Below are 17201 nucleotides of genomic sequence, written 5' to 3'. Positions count from 1 at the left end.
TATCATAAATGTATTCAAAAATGTGCTAGAGCAAATGCACATGGAAAGAGAATCTTCAATCCACCATAAATAACATTTCTAACTCTTCCCCCCCCCCCTTCTCACTTACACACCTATACAGACCCACTTCTTCAGGTACAGTACAGGGACATTGGGTTCCAGTAAGAGTGCAACATGAACAGCACCTTGTGACACTAGCACCTTCCATTTAAACCATAGAGCAGGTGGCTGAAGAAATTTGACGCATCTTAATAGTTGGAGTCTTTCTCACAGAGATGCAGTTTCCATGGGTGGTTGGCTTCAATGCTTTCTTTTTTTTAGGTTACAGGTAAATCTTAGCTACTGTACTCCTTTAGGCATACAGTGGTAGCAAATGTGCAACACACATTTTTTACTTATTCACCTTGGCAACAATATCTTTTAAATGTAAATATTTCTTTAGAAAAGCTTGAGTCTTAATTGAAATTTGCTAAGTGAAAACAATTGACGTTAAAGCTGCCTGCCACACTATTTTAATACTGTTTTTATTTTGCTCTAAAGCAAGCATTAAATATAAAAATACAGATTTGATTAAATATTTGCTTAAGTACCACAGGACACTGAATGCTGCAAATACTTTTTAAGAATACTGATGCTAGGGCAAGAATCAATTTAAAGAGATCCCTTTCCCTTCAAAAGTCACCCCTCATAAAACAGCATTTTGCAAATAAGAATACTGAAGACTATGCCATGTACATTAATCTAGAATGAAGGGCTACAGAAAAATCAATCTAAGGAAAACCAAGAGTTGGATGAAAGAAAAAAATACTGTTCATTGGCTGCCATTGCTTTATTGAGTCAGGCATAATGCTGCCTCTGTGCTCCAGCCTGACACCCAATATTGCCAAAAGGTCTGTTTTGTTCAGATGAATCCTTTAGCTCTATGTGACTTGGAAGAAGTTTAGAGGGTTGGACAACTTTCATTTACATGCTGTGCATACAGAAGAGGATTTATTTCTGACCATATACATATACATATACATATACATATACATATACATATACATATACATATACATATACATATACATATACATATACAGGCAGTCCCCGGGTTACGTACAAGATAGGGACTGTAGGTTTGTTCTTAAGTTGAATCTGTTTGCAAGTCGGAACTGGCGTCCAGATTCACATACTGCTGAAACTGACCGCCAGTTCTGACTTACATACAGAATCAACTTAAGAACCCCAGGCGTCCCCAAGTCAGCTGCTGCTGAAACTGATCAGCAGCTGATTCCAGGAAGCCCGGGGCAGAGCAACTCTGCCTGGGGCTTCCTGTAGTCAGCGCTGGTCAGTTTCAGCAGAAGCTGACTTGGGGACGCCTGGGGCAGAGCAGCTGGGGTGCTGCTGGGTTGCTCCAGTAGCGCCGCTCCTGGGTGCTACTGGACCAACCTAGCAGCACCCCATCTGCTCTGCCCCAGGCGTCCTGATTCAGCCGCTGCTGAAACTGACCAGCAGCGGCTGAATCAGGACCTGGGGCAGAGCAGCTGGGATGCTGCCGGGTTGGTCCAGTAGTGCCCAGAGCGGGCGCTGCAGGACCAATCGGCAGCGCCCCAGCTGCTCTGCCCCAGAGTCCAAAACAAAAGCCTGCTCTGCTGGGGGGGGGGGGGGGGGGGAGGAAGCACACTAGCTGCCCCCCCCCCCCCCCCCCAGCAGACCAGGGACACGGGGAGCAGAGCCTCTGAGGCTTTGCTCTGGCAAAGCCTCAGAGGCGAGGGACCCCGCCGCGGCTGAGGCTTCAGTCCGGGAGCCTGTGCTCTGCTGGGGACGGTCCCCAGCAGACCACAGGCTCACGGACTGAAGCCGCAGCCGTGGGGGGGGTCCCGCGCCTCTGAGGCTTTGCCAGAGCAAAGCCTCAGAGGCGCGGGGAACCGCCGCTGCTGCCGCTTCAATCTGGGTGCCTGTGGTCTGCTGGGGACCGTCCCCAGCAGACCACAGGCACCCAGATTGAAGCGGCAGCAGCAGCGGTTCCCCGCGCCTCTGAGGTTTTGCTCTGGCAAAGCCTCAGAAGCGCGGGAACCCGCCCGGTGCCCCTGGTCTGCTGGAGACGGTCTCCAGCAGACCAGGGGCACCGGAGCAGCTTACCAACGGGGCTTTCTTGCCCCGACTTCCGGGGCGAGAAAGCCCCGTTCGTAAGTGCGGATCCGACGTAAGTCGGATCTGCGTAAGTCGGGGACTGCCTGTGTGTGTGTGTGTATATATATATATATATGAGTCTGTGAAGTGAGACACATCGTCAGTTCACATTCAAGATTATAAGCCAGTGATTTTTTTCAAATGCTTTCAAAACATGTTTCTTTGGATTATGTGCAACAGGGAACTTCACAAAATTAAGTTGTGGGACTAGAATACCCAGTCTTACCTATCCATTTGGTTGCTGCAGTTTCAAATATATGGCTTGTATCAGAACCCGTTTGTCTAAATGTTCAAACTTTTGTTCACAATGCCTTCTCTGCTGTTAATATCCCATGTTTGGCTGCTGATAGCCTCATCCCCTGATTCCTCCCCTCCACCCATTCATTTGGTTATTACAACCACATATAGTTTAATTTTCAAAATAAAACAAAAAAAGCCATCATGGAGCGCTTTAAAGACTAACAAGATGGTTTATTAGGTGATGAGCTTTCGTGGGGCAGGCCCACTTCTTCAGATCATAAGTGGATCTGCCCCACGAAAGCTCATCACCTAATAAACCATCTTGTTAGTCTTTAAAGTGATATGACTGCTTTTTTTTGTTTTACCAAGATCAGACTAACACGGCTACCTCTCTGTTACTTTTCAAAATAAGATCATGTCATACCGTAAAATGGAGAGTTCTTAAATGTATCCTTTATCACGTTTAATACACAAGCTTGTCTGGCAAGTCTTAGTGTGAGTTTATAAAGAATAAACTACTTATTGCATGTGATAATTTTTTTTCTCTTAACATTTTTCCATTATATTTAGTTAGATGTCATGCACTAGAAAATTCCAGGATTATTCTTCATGCCCTTTTTTCTCGTAGTAGTCCAGTTCTATATGACTTCAAAAAAAGTATTAATTCCCTTAAAACTGTAAGGTACAAGACTAGGCCATTTGAGTGTGTTCAGAAACTCCAAGAATTATGTCATATTCTGTTTATTAATAAGTATAGTTACAATCCTTTACCTCCTAATCATCCAAACTTAAATATATTTATCATGACAAAGATTAATTTAAAAGAATCTGGTTGGCTGTTGCTCCATAAATAACTAGGAGAAAAGTTAGTTCAGTATTTGTCATCTTTCCGATGTCAGTACAGGCAGTCCCCGACTTACGCGCATCCGACTTATGTCGGATCCACACTTACGAACGGGGCTTTTCTCGTCCCGGAGCTCACGGGCAGCGGGTCGCCACCCGTGTCCTCCGGGGCGAGAAAAGCTTCTCCTGGTCTCCCTGGTCTGCTGGGGGGGAGTCCAGCAAAGCCGCAGGACCCCCCCCCCAGCAGACCAGGGACACCCGAGCAAAGCCGCCCAGGCAGCAGGACTCCTGCCGCCTGGGCGGCTTTGCTCCAGTCCCCCTGGTCTGCTGGGGGGGTCCAGCAAAGCCACTGGTCTGCAGGGAGATGGGGAGCAAAGCCTTGGAGCACGCCCACAGCAGGACAGCCCAGGCGCGCTTGGGCTGTCCCGCTGCGGGCATGCTCCACGGCTTTGCTCCTGTCCCCCTGGTCTGCTGGGGGGGGGGGTGCAGCTAGTGCCCCCCCCCCCGCCCCCCCCCCCCAGACCAGGCTTTTCTGGCCTACCCCTGGGATAGAGCAGCTGGGGGCTGCCGGGTTGGTCCCGCAGCGCCACTCCGGACCAACCCGGCAGCACCCCAGCTGCTCTGCCCCAGGCGTCCCCAAGTCAGCCGCTGCTGGTCAGTTTCAGCAGCGGCTGAATCAGGACGCCTGGGCCAGAGCAGCTGGGGTGCTGCTGGGTTGCTCCAGTAGCGCGGCTCCTCAGCGCTACTGGAGCAACCCAGCAGCACCCCAGCTGCTCTGCCCCAGGCGTCCCCAAGTCAGCCGCTGCTGAAACTGACCAGCGCTGACTACAGGAAGCCAGAGGCAGAGTTGCTCTGCCCCAGGCTTCTTCCTGGAATCAGCTGCTGATCAGTTTCAGAAGCAGCTGACTTGGGGACGCCTGGGTTTCTTAAGCTGAATCTGTATGTAAGTCAGAACTGGCATCCAGATTCAGCCGCGGTTGAAACTGATCAGTTTCAGCAGCGGCTGACGCCAGTTCCGACTTACATACAGATTCAACTTAAGAACAAACCTACAGTCTCTATCTTGTACGTAACCCGGGGACTGCCTGTTCTTTTATCCCCTCTTTTATTAATGGATCCACTTTTTACTACAAGTTGCCGGGGGAAAGCTACGATTCTTAAAGAAGTCAGTACTAGAGTCGAGGTCCAAACAAGAGATTCTGAGAGACATGAGGCTCTTTGAAATCAGTTTATTTTTTATAAAGAAATAATAAACTAAAAGACATGCTAATTTCCCCAAAATGAGAGACACTTTTGAAATTCCAAGAAGGCTAGCAATATACTGGTTATTTACAAAGAGATTCGGTCCAGACCAGTTTGCAGAGATAAGATGAGGAAATTGATTATCTTATGATCTATTTGTTAGTATCACCCAGTGTACCAAGAATCCGGAAATATTTGGAAAATAGCAAATGCCTGATTAGGGGAGCATAACAATCAATTCTTGGTACTCTCAAAGTATTGAGAGATAATTGGTTTGATTCACCAGATCTCTCTCTGGGCTCGTAGGAGAGGGAATGCTTTAGCCCTTACACTGATATTTCATTGGCCCTAATACACACAAGAACATATTATGCTAGTATTTGCTAATACATAGACATTATAATAAGGCAAACTGGAACCATTTCCTCATGTGAAACTCTTTGAGGAAATCATAAAGAGCATTCATTCCCTTGGGGAAAATGTGCAAAACCATATAGATAGAACTGAATAGGCTGTTGTTATGCTGTCCTAAATCTGGAAACTAATCCCTTTCATACAGCAAATACAAGGTTAGTAGAGGTACCATGCAAGTCTATATGTGTATAGAGATTCCATGAGACATATTAATTTACAAGGCTCTGAATTTACTTCAGTTATTTATATCAATATTTTTGAGTGCAGAAAGTTAAGGCCATGAAAGTTCTTCCCTAGTTATTTTTCAGCATGATGGAGAAAAAATGATTGTTTCAAACTTGCAGGACTTAATTCCATGACACAGATACTTAAATAATCTTGCACTAATTTAACCCATCTACTTCTGTGTTTGTTTTTCAGTAAACCCGATATGTCTCGTCTGAGGCTTGCTGCTGCTAGTGCTGTTGTGAAGCTGGCACAAGAACCTTGTTACCATGAAATCATCACATTAGAACAATACCAGCTGTGTGCATTAGCCGTTAATGTAAGGAAATGGGGTGGAGGGATGAGAGAGTAGTGTGTATGTGCCTGTCTGAATCGGCTAATATGTATGCTAATAATCTATGGCTTCAGATCACTAATACGCATTTGAAGAGTCATTCTCAATATGCAGCTTCCAGTTCTAACTTGGCCTCAATTTTGAATTTTTTTCATCTTGAAAATTCAGGTTTTTTTAATTATCTTGAAATGATGGATACTATTAAGAACTAGAAGCAATAAAGGACTGTGATGTAGTAGTAAGAGCAGCGGACCAAGTGTTCAAAAGTTGGTATTCATTTCAACTAAAAGATTCTTTTGGTATCTATTTACCATCCTTCAGCTAGATAGTAAATTTATTTTAATACTAAAGTAGTAACATAAGAGAGAGTCATTGGGTTGTGGTGATTTTTAGAGATCTTTGCTTATGAGTCATGTAAATTTCACTTTGGGATATTGACTTGTGTTGAAGTCTGTATGAAAATCCCTCCTCTTATCCGTAAGGGTTCTGCATTACAATTAAACAGCTGCTGCTGGCATGTGTCAACTGACTCGGACTCATTTGGCTTGATCTATGGGGCTGTTTAATTGTAGTATAGATGTTTGGTCTCAGGCTGGAATTTTTGATTTTTTTTCAACTCTATCTGTCCTGTTTTTAGTTTCCTAGTATTTATACAGTGCTGTATATGATCATGGTGCTTCATAGTTACAATGTACAGCTCTTTGCCTCCTGGAGTTACATTTTGAATTGGACATAATGTGGTAATATCTAACCAAAAAAGTCTTCCCAAATACCCTTGCTGAACAAGGCTTGTAGCACTAAAGCTCATGAACTAGACTTATTGTTTTATACACAACTCAGTTTTTGTTCCTTTTTTTTAAAAAGGACCTACCTAAAGTTTAATATATTAACTTATTTGTTTGCTTCTTTTGTTTGTTCTTATTCCTATTAACGTCACTGCTTCTTACTTTCTTAGTGCGTTAGTAGATTTTAAATATCACCCCTGTGCTGACAACTCTTAAACATGTAACTCAAATGCAGGCCCACTTGCAGTTCAGCTTGTCACTTTTCTTTCTCTCCTTTTGCCATTTCATCATGGGCACAGTGTCCTTAAGGCAAAGGCACTACCTTCCCACACAGGTGCCACGAAACCCCTGCTAGCTCTATGCTTCAGATGTTTTATCAGATATTTTATCATGATTCATGCAGGTTTCGGGGCTGCAGGGAAGGCTGAGTTGCAGAGAGCTGCCTGCCACCAAAGCTGCATGGACCACATACACATTCAAATTTCAAATGCAGGGCTTTCTGCTTGAAGGCTGTGTCAGCGGCTTCATTGCCTCTGCAGCTGAACACAGCCTGCTGGCTGGGTCCTAGCACCAGTCTCTCCTCCCTTCTGTGTGCCAGCAGTGGAGCTGGGTAGGGACTTGGGGGAAATGAGGGAAGGGGAATGAGAAGCTGGAAGGAAGAGGCAATAGGGAGAGAAATACAGCAGATGAAGGAAATAGGGGAGCGGGATGGAGAAGAAAAGCAGATATGAGAATTGTATGGAGAGTCAGGCATGTAATGTCTCTTCAGCAGCAGCTCCTCAATTAAGCAGGTCTATCAAAGCCTCACCTGACAAGCCTTGCTCTCCAACATCTGGAGCTATCTGGTAAGGCCCCTCACATTTCCCAGCACCTGAACTCCCCACAAAGCTCCACCTTCCCCCCCAACCCTTCCACTGAGCTCAACCAGAGTCCCATTACCCTTACACCCAGAACCCCCCAATGAGCACCTCTGTGTCCAGATCTCCCACTGAGTTGCCCACGGCCAGATTGCCCTACACCTAAGCCTCTCCACACTTGGGTCATGCTGGGCTGAGTCTGCCCAGCCACACCTGGTACGCCTGGCACAGAGGGACAAGGTCTGGGGCAGCCTCACTACTGAGTTGCTATACTGGAGGAGATTCGCGTTTCAGAGTGATGTTCCCACCTCAGTGCAGCCAGTGGCCTGTGCTCCCTGCTGCTAGAAATGTGAAACAACCTTCCTGTCACAGTTCTAGTGTGTCCAGTTTTTTCACTGATTTAAAAAAGCAGAATAGGAACTTAATTATCCTGTTCATCAGTTTCTCCATCTGAAAAAGGGATAACATTACTTGCCTGACTCTCGGTAGTTTGTGTAAATTCATTGATTTGGGTTAGATGCTTTGAGTTCATCAAATGGAAAGTGCTTATAAGTGCAGTTTTGCAAAATGTTTCTGCTTCGTGCTCTAGGCACTCCTCCTAGATTACAGGAGTTTGTTTGGGACTTTGTGGGATGACGACTCCTCCCACTGTATGATGCTGAAGCAATTTGCCCGAAGATACAAGGGTCTCTCAGGTCCTTCCCACAGGTCCTTCCCCATCATTACTTTTCAAAGGGCTAGACAAAGATGCAGGTAGGCTAGCAAGCCATATGCTGTGTGTTCAGTAAGTATATGTGCCGCAGGGAGAGCTGGATCTTTTGTGGCAACAGGCATCCTGTGCTGACTTTTGCTTAAGGCCAGGGCCAGCTAAGTGGGACTGGGCAGAGCGCTAAAGGGCCAGGACTGTTGGACCCACTCCACCTGGGCCAGAGCGTTCCCACTGGTAAGTAGCGATCTGGATGGCAGAAATTGGATTTTTTTTACTTATTCAAATTCTTTGATGGGCAGGGCAGAGGAAGCGCTTGGTTGGGGAGGGGAGTGAGCTTGAGCAGTGGAGGGAAGAAAGGGGGGCAGAGAAAGGAGGTATGTGGGGAGGAGGAGGTCGTATTGATATGATAGATCTCAGCTCTTTTCAGTGGATGAAAGATTACCTTTGCCTGGTCAGAACAGAGCTGGGGTTTTGGTTCCTTCACCCCTGGGGATGTTGCGTCTGCCAGCCTGGTACATAAAGCTGGCCCCACTATGCTGCCTCAGTGGGACATGTTGCCTTTTTGGTTCCATGAGCTGAATGGGTACTATTGTTGTTAAAGCCGTAGCCAAGCTTGTATTTTACTGACAGGATCCATGTCCCTTGGGGGAAAAACCAGATGAGGTTGAAGCCTGGCACCTTGTTTTATTATGTAAAGAAAGGACAGAGATATCTCAATTAGCTTTAATTGGTTCTTGTCATTATGTGTTCCCCAGGATCAAGGAGAGAGGTTTGGGGTGTTTGCAAGCTGCCTGCATGTCAGTTATCAGGGTATATAAAAAAACTGTGAGACATTTCTTATTCCCAAATTTAGTGCTTTTAATTACGTACCTTCTGCATGTCTGGCACATGGTACAAAACGTGCTCCATTTTGTTGAGGAAGAAATTGCAGTAAACTCCCCCCTTCTCCCCCCCCCCAAAAAAAAATAATAATTTGCTTGGGTTCAGGCTGGAAGGGGAAAAAGCATGTAGTGAACAAGGACACAGGATGTGCAGGGAAGGGGAGTAAAGAAGAGGGAGATAGTGGGAAGGGGGCAGGGTCTAGGCAGGTGACCATGCATTTCATCTTGGATGGCTCACCACTCAGTATAGCCAAAACCAAGTGCATAATGTTATTTTCTAGACCCGCGTTTCCCAATTTTATTTGGTCACAGAACCCATTTAAACTTGAAATAATTTTGCAAAACCCTGGATAACAGTCTAATATATGGAGCTGAAAAAGTAGACCACGAATAAGTAAGAATAATAATAATCATATGCTAATCATGATCATGAGATCAACATTTAGTTTAATTGCACATATTTAAAAACAAAAATCACAATATTATTTTTTTTAAATCATGAAATGTTATTGTAATGGAATTTTCTCTTGGAACCCTTATTTTCACTTTGCGGAACCTTGGGGTTGAGTGGAAAACCATTTGGGAAACACAGTCCTAGATGCTCGCCATTACCTCTGCCCTGTAATATAGGCTTAACAACCAGGAGGTTGTTTTTGATTCTCTGTTCTGCTCTTTTCTCTGTCTAGTATGTAACCAAAGTCCGTCACTTCCTTCCTCTAATCTACACATTAAGTTCACAAGTCAGTGTTGAAAACAAGATATTGGATTTGATGCACCAGGGTGGCTTTTCTTGCATTTTCTCTTCCTTCCAGTACCAATAGCCAAAATTTATTTGTCCATCTTCTCCCTTGACTATAGCAAGTTCCACCTGTCTTCTCGATACTCAGTTTGTTCTTCCCCAATCTATCAAAAAAAAGAAAAAAAGAACCCCACCATCCTGGTTGGTTGTTTCCATTGCATATCACATCCAACCTCCTTTTCCTTGCTTTTAAAATCCTACATCATTCACCTCTATTTCCCAGTAGGTCTTCTGTGTTCTTTCCTTACCAGTTCCATTCTCTCATTGGTTCCAGCCTTGCTGTCACCTTTCTTTCTCATATTCCCACCTCTGCCTTCTGTGCATCTTCTCCTTTCCACAGAAGCATTCTGCAGACTTGTTAACCAAGTCACATTTCTTGCTACTTTCAGATCCATCCTAAAAACTCAATTCTACTTTGTATCCTACAAGTTGTGAGCTTAACATGGGAGTAGGATTTACAAGTTAATGGAGCCATCAAAATTCATAGCTACAATTTTACTTTTGTCACTCTTGTCCCCTCTATAACTTTTGCCTTCTCCTTATGTGTTTGTGACCATCTCGTGTAGTGTTCTGTAGAGTTTAAGTTGTAAGCTCTTTTGAGGCAGAACTGTGGTTTTCATTTTTAGTTTCCCGAGGCTCCTAATATACCTTTGAGGTTTTGAAACTTAACTGAACTCTTTACCTTGCCATTTTTCTCCACCTTCTTTGGCACTTCCTGCTTTCCTACCCCTCCCAGTACATATAACAGCAATTTCTTTTTGATCTATGTTTCCTGTGTGAATACTGTTGAGTGCACTTGTGCGCCACATGCCAGAGACTAGAAGATTCTTGTTGGCAGTTTCTGTTGGTCTGTGCCTGCACCCCTCATGTTCCAGACTGAAAGTAGAAATGGTAGTTTACATCAACTGCCTCTTTAGTTCCTTTCTATAGCTCATAGCCTGAGATGGCATCTCTTCAGTCCCTGCAGTATTTGCTAGCTTCTTCTGTGTCAAACTATAAATATTTCTGAATAGTTTTTAGACCACTTTTATAGTTAAATAATCATAGTTGTAATTAAATCGAGTCTTAGGGTTCTATCCCTATTCTCCTGCTGGCTGGCTTTGTATGGGGTGACCCAGCATGCCCAAGATTCCAGTGTTTAAGAATTGCATTTCCCCCCACCTGGCCTTTCCAGTTAACAGTGATCACCTCAGATACTTCAGGGAAGCTCACAGCCCCTTGAGTGCAATATTAGTCAGTCCTTCCCAACTGAGCCTGTCAAGCCCTATGAGCATAGGCTTTGGAAATTCTTGATGAACTGTGCTATAAGGCCTCAACTTTGGTCTGCATATCCCTCTATACATTGGGCAGAAGCACAGAGCATCAACCTTCCAAGCACTCTGAGACCAGTGGTAACAGAGATAATAAGGACTTCTCCATACAGTAGCATGAGCGAGAGGAAACAGATCACAACACATGAAATAAATCCTTCTCCAGGTCCTCATCCAAGAAGAGGTCATCATCTGCAAGCGTATCAAAAACTCACAAGGAACATGGTACCATTTTCCGGGTTCTTAGGAGCAGGAGCCTCTGAACAGTGTTCCCTCTGAGCTGTACAGCAGTGCAGCTTCACAGGTTATGAATCAGCCCTGCCCAGTCAGAGATTCAGGGCCCTGTATGGAGCTGACTGACTGGGCAGGGCTGATTCATCACCTGTGAGCTGTGCTGCCCTGCATCTTTGAGGGAACACTGCCTCTGAAACTTCACTAATTCTCGGAGCAGAACCATTCTTGGTACTGGCAAGAAAAAAAGTGAGTGCTTCCTATGCCACTAAGGAGGCAAGGCATCAGTAATGAAGACTGGAACAAAGCTCAAAACTGCCAGTCCTGTGGGAAGAAAGGAGTCTATTCCAACTCCTTCCATCTGGGGATATTTACACTATCCTAAAGGGCATTACTGCCCTTTGGACCTGGAATCCCCAGTTCTGTCAGAACTGAACATGACAAGGGAAATCCCCACATAGTTTATCTGCTGTGTGTAAGCAAGGGAGAATTGCTTACTGATCACCTTTGCTAGCAGGGTCATAACAATGATCCTGGTACTAAACGCATTGCAGATGGAGTCAGAAGCTACCTTTTTCTCTAGCATGTCGGGTGCTAGTGGGAGGGTACAGAACCCAGAATCAGTCTACACAGAGGATCTAAGGATGCTCTGGGAGACCTCTTATCAGTGACAGCAGTATACACCAACTCCTGGGGAGCTGGCTGCTGCCCCGCACTGTGGATGCATATAGCCAATGAACTTTTCAGAGATTAGTTACAGGGTGTCCCCGCTATGTGTCCAATATATTAAAAAAAGTCTGGAAAGAACATAAAGCGGGGAATCTTTTTCCCCGTGTCTGACTTCCGTTTGTGTAAATTGTTCTCTCTTTTCTGTTGCACACTCAAAAAAAAGTGGTGAATGGGAAAACTTAAAACGAAACAGTTCTTGCAAGCATCAATGACACTAGAGTGAAACTAACATAAACCAGGGCAACTTGTAGCAGGGACACCCTGTACCCAATCACCAGCTTCTTAACATCTGCATTATTGAGGCTTGTGGGACCCATACACATTGTATCCCACATCTGCATAGTGCTATTATGAATCCAGACAACCCTCCCCTCACAAGAGAGGAGTCTGAATTTCCTCAAGAATTTTTGGAAAAAGAGGGAACTGGATTCAAGAAAACCAACACCACTGCTGGTGCTATCATCCCCAAAGTGGTTGTGCCAGTCTCACCTTCAACAGCTGGTGACTTAAAGGCAGTTTCAAAACTTACTAACAAGGATCACAAGAAAACTCCACATTAAGGATGTTAAGGACTATTCAATAAGCGAATACTTATCGGATAGTCAGGTCGACTAGTCACTCGCCCCTTCCCCCTTTGCTGACTCTGACAGATACAGGTGGTGGGGGGGGGGGAAGTACTTCAAAGGAACAGCACCGCACGGAGCCCAGTAAGGCTCTGTGGCACTGATCCCAGGCTCTGTGTGGCACTGCCCCTTTGAAATGCCGCTGCAGTAGTCCATCGACTACTCGACTAGTAAATTAACTGGTATTTAACACTTACTCCACATCACTGTGAAGAAAGTGTTTCACACTCCTTTTAAATTTCTGGATGTTCCCCAAAGTGCTGGTACCAGCCAGATGTCATTTCTCATTAAGAAGATGGTCTTAGAACTGGCCAACATAGTTTGCAACACACTGGCCCTGTGTATCTCTAATCTTTGTGGTGAATTAAATGCAGAGGTACTTTGTGCCAGCTGCAGCAGAGTTTTATTTACACACCCTTCTTTGAATTCATTATTAATTCAGGTTTCACTGAAAGAGGCAGACAATATCAGCTGAAATTGCTAGTAAAGTTAAATATTTAGATGTCCCACAAAGAAAGCTTGCTATGTGGAATGGGAAGTTGGTTGAAGTAAAAACCTATCAGGCACTAATATCAAAGTATCACCATAGTATACTAAGTTGGAGATTTCACTGATACACACCAACAGAAGATTAGGCTATATTTCAAAATGCCCATCACTGAGGGCAAATTGCCACCACCAAGATTAGAGATACATAGGGCCTCAGTCAATACAGTGACTACAGCCCCTCACTGGCTGACAATGTTTATAATAATTTTTTGGGCATTGTGGCCTCAGACTTCCAGATGTCCCGAAGAAGTCTAATCCATGATGGAAAATCTGCCCTTTTAGGGAAACAATTTGTTCAATGAAAGGACAAGTGAACTGAACAGTCCTTCACTCACTGGCTGTCTATACTCCAGAGCCATGGAGAAATACCATACCAGTTACAACCATATAAGCAGTCACTAACTTTTCAACCCTTTTTATCTTCAAAAGGGTTTCAAGCTATCCAGGAAGTGTTAGAGTACAGTAGAACAAGCATGTTCTACCTTCACCTTCCTTCCAGCCCCTACCTCCCAATAAAAAGCTCTTCTGACAGGACTTTTGACAGCTGCAGATCAATCCCTCTACCAGATCTAGCTGTTGAGGACTCTAGCACCAAATTTGGTAGCTATCTAGATCATTTTTGACATGCTCGGCATCTTTTAATGACCAACAAGTCGATCCTGGAGCTCTTTTGGGGCATGTCTACACTGCTACCCTAGTTCGAACTAGGGTGGCTAATGTAGGCATTCAAACTTGCAAATGAAGTCCGGGATTTAAATATCCTGGGCTTTATTTGCATGTTCCCAGGCGCCGCCATTTTTCCGCCTTGCAAGGAGGAATAATGGTAATTCAAATTAGGAGTTTTAATTCAAACTACTCAGTCTGTGCCGCATGTAGCCACGGGCAGGTAGTTCGAACTACGGGGCATTTAAAAATGGTGGCGCCCAGGAACATGCAAATGAAGCCCGGGATATTTAAATCCCGGCTTCATTTGCAAGTTCGAATGCCTACATTAGCCACCCTAGTTCGAACTAGGGTGGCAGTGTAGACATACACTTATACTGGTAGCATTTCTCTCCTTCCCTCTCCGAACTTCCTTCCTTGTTCCTCTTCAGGGACTGCTCTCACGAGAAGGTGCTCAGTCAAGAAGATGACTCCCTGCACCATTTGCGAGGAACAGAACTGGCCTCAAAACACTTCCTCATCCCTAGAAAGGAAGAGGATGGAAACCCATCTTAAATTTCATGTGGTTGAATGTTTTCATCCAGTGATTAAATTTCAGGATGGTCACCGTATTCTCAATAATTCCCTCACAGATCAAGGGCAATTGGTCTAGGAGCAATCAATCTTTGGATTTGGTATGCATCACCAGATAGTCCTCTCAGTACTGCATCTCACAGGGATACACAAGTTAGCAGACAATCTCAGCAGGCATGCGCCAACGACCACAAATGAGAAATAACACAATTTGATGGGTTTGAATGTACTTAGGCAATGGAGGTCTGCATCTTGGGCCTTGTTTGCCTCTTGAGAGCAAGAAATATCCAGCCTTTTATTCCAGGAAAGCTTATGCTTAACTCTTCAGGGCTGGAGTGGAGTTTCATTTCTGGTTCCATGGTCAGGACAACTATCATAAGCATTCCTACCTATTCTACTTTTACCTCTAAATTCTAAGAGAACAAGCAAGAGGGAGAATTGGTGATCTAGATTGTTCCCAGATGGTGTAGATAGTTATTTACCCAGCATTCTCCAGTTGTTAGCACATTCCTGCATCCTTATTCAGCTCTTCTTAGACCTGAGGACTCAGCACAAAGGCAAAATCAGTCATCCCAATCCTGCATTTCTCTATCTAATGGCCTGGGAGTTTTTTTGTATGGGTGACAAACCTAGAAAAGACATGGTCAGAAATGGTTCAGTCCCTCTATACAAGTCATAGTCAAAAGTGCACATGGCAAAATAAAAAATTTTTTTTATCTGGTGTCTACATAGTAGGGTTACATCAAAAGATTCGGATGTCCCTATCATCTTGGAATATCTCCTCTCCTTAAGGCCATTGACCTGTTAGCTCCATATGAATGCACTTAGATGCTCTGAGCACCCATCACTGTATAGTTAACAACCACGTAATCTTCACCCCACCCTATAACAGTACATTTTCTAAAGGGTGTATCATGATCCTGAAATCGTACTCTGTTTGGGACCATATCAGCATTAACAAAGACTCCTGTTTAACACTTACCCAAATGTTCCTTTGCTCTACTATCAATGCAGGTTGTCTTTCTGGTGGTGGTTACTTTGGCCATAAGAATAGGTGAGCTTGGAGGTCCTTAAGGCTGATCTGCTTTGCATAATCTTCCACAGGGCAGTCTTCTGAGATTATACCCAAATTTCACACTCAGGATGATTTCACAATTCCACTTTCTTCCCAAAGTCACAAGCCTCCAGTGAGGTGTGTGTTCACTCTGGATGTCCATTAAGCCTGGGTATTCTACCTGCAAAGGAATAAGTTCTTTAGGAAATCACCTAGATTGTTCATATCATTTGTGGAACTTATAAATGCTTCATTCCAAAGCCTGTCCAAGTGGGTTTTATATTGCATCATACTCCATTATGAGCTAATGGCAACCTCTCTCCCTTCAAGAGTAAAGGTACGCTTGGTTAGAACACAAACTGTATTGATAGCCTTGCTGCGAGAGATTTCTTTACTGGAAATTTGTAAAAGTGGAAATCTCTTCACACTTTCACAAGACATGCCATGGTGCAGGCATCTACAGCTGATGCAGCTTTGGCAGAGCAGTTCTCCAATTAGTGTCAGAACAGAGGTCCTTACACGCTTTTCCTCACTGAATACTGCTTGTGAATCAACAGTGGAATACACACAGGGGCCATCACTCAAAGAAATATTACTTGTCTTTAAGAACTCCGTTTACTGTAAGATATGTGGTTCCTATTGGTGTTGCACTATACACACACCCTCTTTTCCTTTTGCTGCACATCATTGTCTAAGTTTATTTGTTGTAGAAAGGTACTGGAGAGGCAGTCGGATGGTCCTCACTTACGCTGATTGTCTCTTATTCCCTTGGTTTGGAATATAAGGAGGACTATAGCTTTGGGGCACTTAAACAGACTTTCTTGCAAGGATCTTCTGATGTCAGACACATGGAATACAGGCATTCCTGCTGGTTGTGGTATATTTTTGAAACTGTACATTAGAATAACTTTTTCAAACTACAGGTTTACTCTCTGCATTTGGTGCACTAATTACACAGCTTTTGTTTTCTGTTGCTGAATTTTGCTTTGTCTAACAGATAACGTATAACTTGTATAGTTCTGATAATTGAAATTAGGTTTATTGCATAATGACTTTTCAGGAACCAAGACTAAAAAGGATATCTTTTCCATTATAAAGTTATTTGTAAACTTTTGTCTGATGTCTCTTGACTAAACAGTGGTAGAAAGCTGAAGCTAGCAGAGAGATGGAGTTTGTCCGATGCTTTTCAGAGGGTTGTTGAAAATCTGTTTTGATTTTATAGTTTATATTTTCACAAATTTTTAAACTATCAGTTATAAATAAAAGCTTTACTTCAGTGCAACTACTTATTTTAGGTCCTGATTCAGCAAGGTAGAGGTTGGATCTCCCTGGTCCTGCACCCTCGGGACCTGACCGATCCTGAATGAGGGATTTTGCCAGACCAGGGGAGGTCACATCTAGCCCCTCTACTACCGAATCCCCCAGCCCTGGACCGGCCTCCTGGCTGTTCTCCCCCAACAGCCACAGTGCCCTGCCTTTTTCCTCCCCTTCCCCCCTACCTTCCCTGCTAAGCTAGGCAGCCAAGCTCCCTGTGCACCAGACTCCTGGACGTGTTGGCCAGCCTGCTGAGATGAGCTGGGTTCCTGGATGTGTTTGACAGCCCCACTGTGGCATGCTGGGCTCCTGGACACACTGGGCGGCCCTGCTGCAGCATACTGGGCTCCTAGCCCAGTTGAACAGCCCCACTAGCAGCTGCGAATATTGCCAGACCAGTGAGTCCTGGTTAACAGAGGTTCAACCTGTACTAAAATGTGCTTAAGTTTATGTGCAGTCTCATTGAAGTCAATGAGAATAATGCTCAGGCATTTAAAATTAGGCACATGCTTTTCAATGGGGCCTTAAAAGGCTTAAAGGCTTACAGCATGGGTTCCCAAATGGGGGGGGGAGGTGAAGAAATTCCGGGGGGGCCCGAGGTGACCCAGCTTCCCCCCCAAGTTTTGCTGCTATTTGAGGGTTTTCAAAAAT

General features: G+C 44.4%; 1 protein-coding gene across 4 annotated transcripts in view; it reads left to right on the top strand.

Moving 5' to 3' along the window:
- PDS5B (PDS5 cohesin associated factor B) overlaps nt 1–17201 on the top strand; it is a 254198-nt gene that overhangs the window by 186813 nt on the left and 50184 nt on the right. For all 4 annotated transcript variants that reach the window (XM_075919194.1, XM_006134210.4, XM_006134209.4 and 1 more), the window contains exon 24: nt 5335–5458. In XM_075919194.1, the coding sequence (XP_075775309.1) occupies nt 5335–5458 (124 nt within the window). The remainder of the gene's footprint in view (nt 1–5334; nt 5459–17201) is intronic.

This window comes from Pelodiscus sinensis, chromosome 1, assembly GCF_049634645.1.
Source record: "Pelodiscus sinensis isolate JC-2024 chromosome 1, ASM4963464v1, whole genome shotgun sequence".
In the NCBI taxonomy this organism is placed as follows: Eukaryota; Metazoa; Chordata; order Testudines; family Trionychidae; genus Pelodiscus; species Pelodiscus sinensis.
This window is presented reverse-complemented; position numbering and strand designations above follow the sequence as displayed.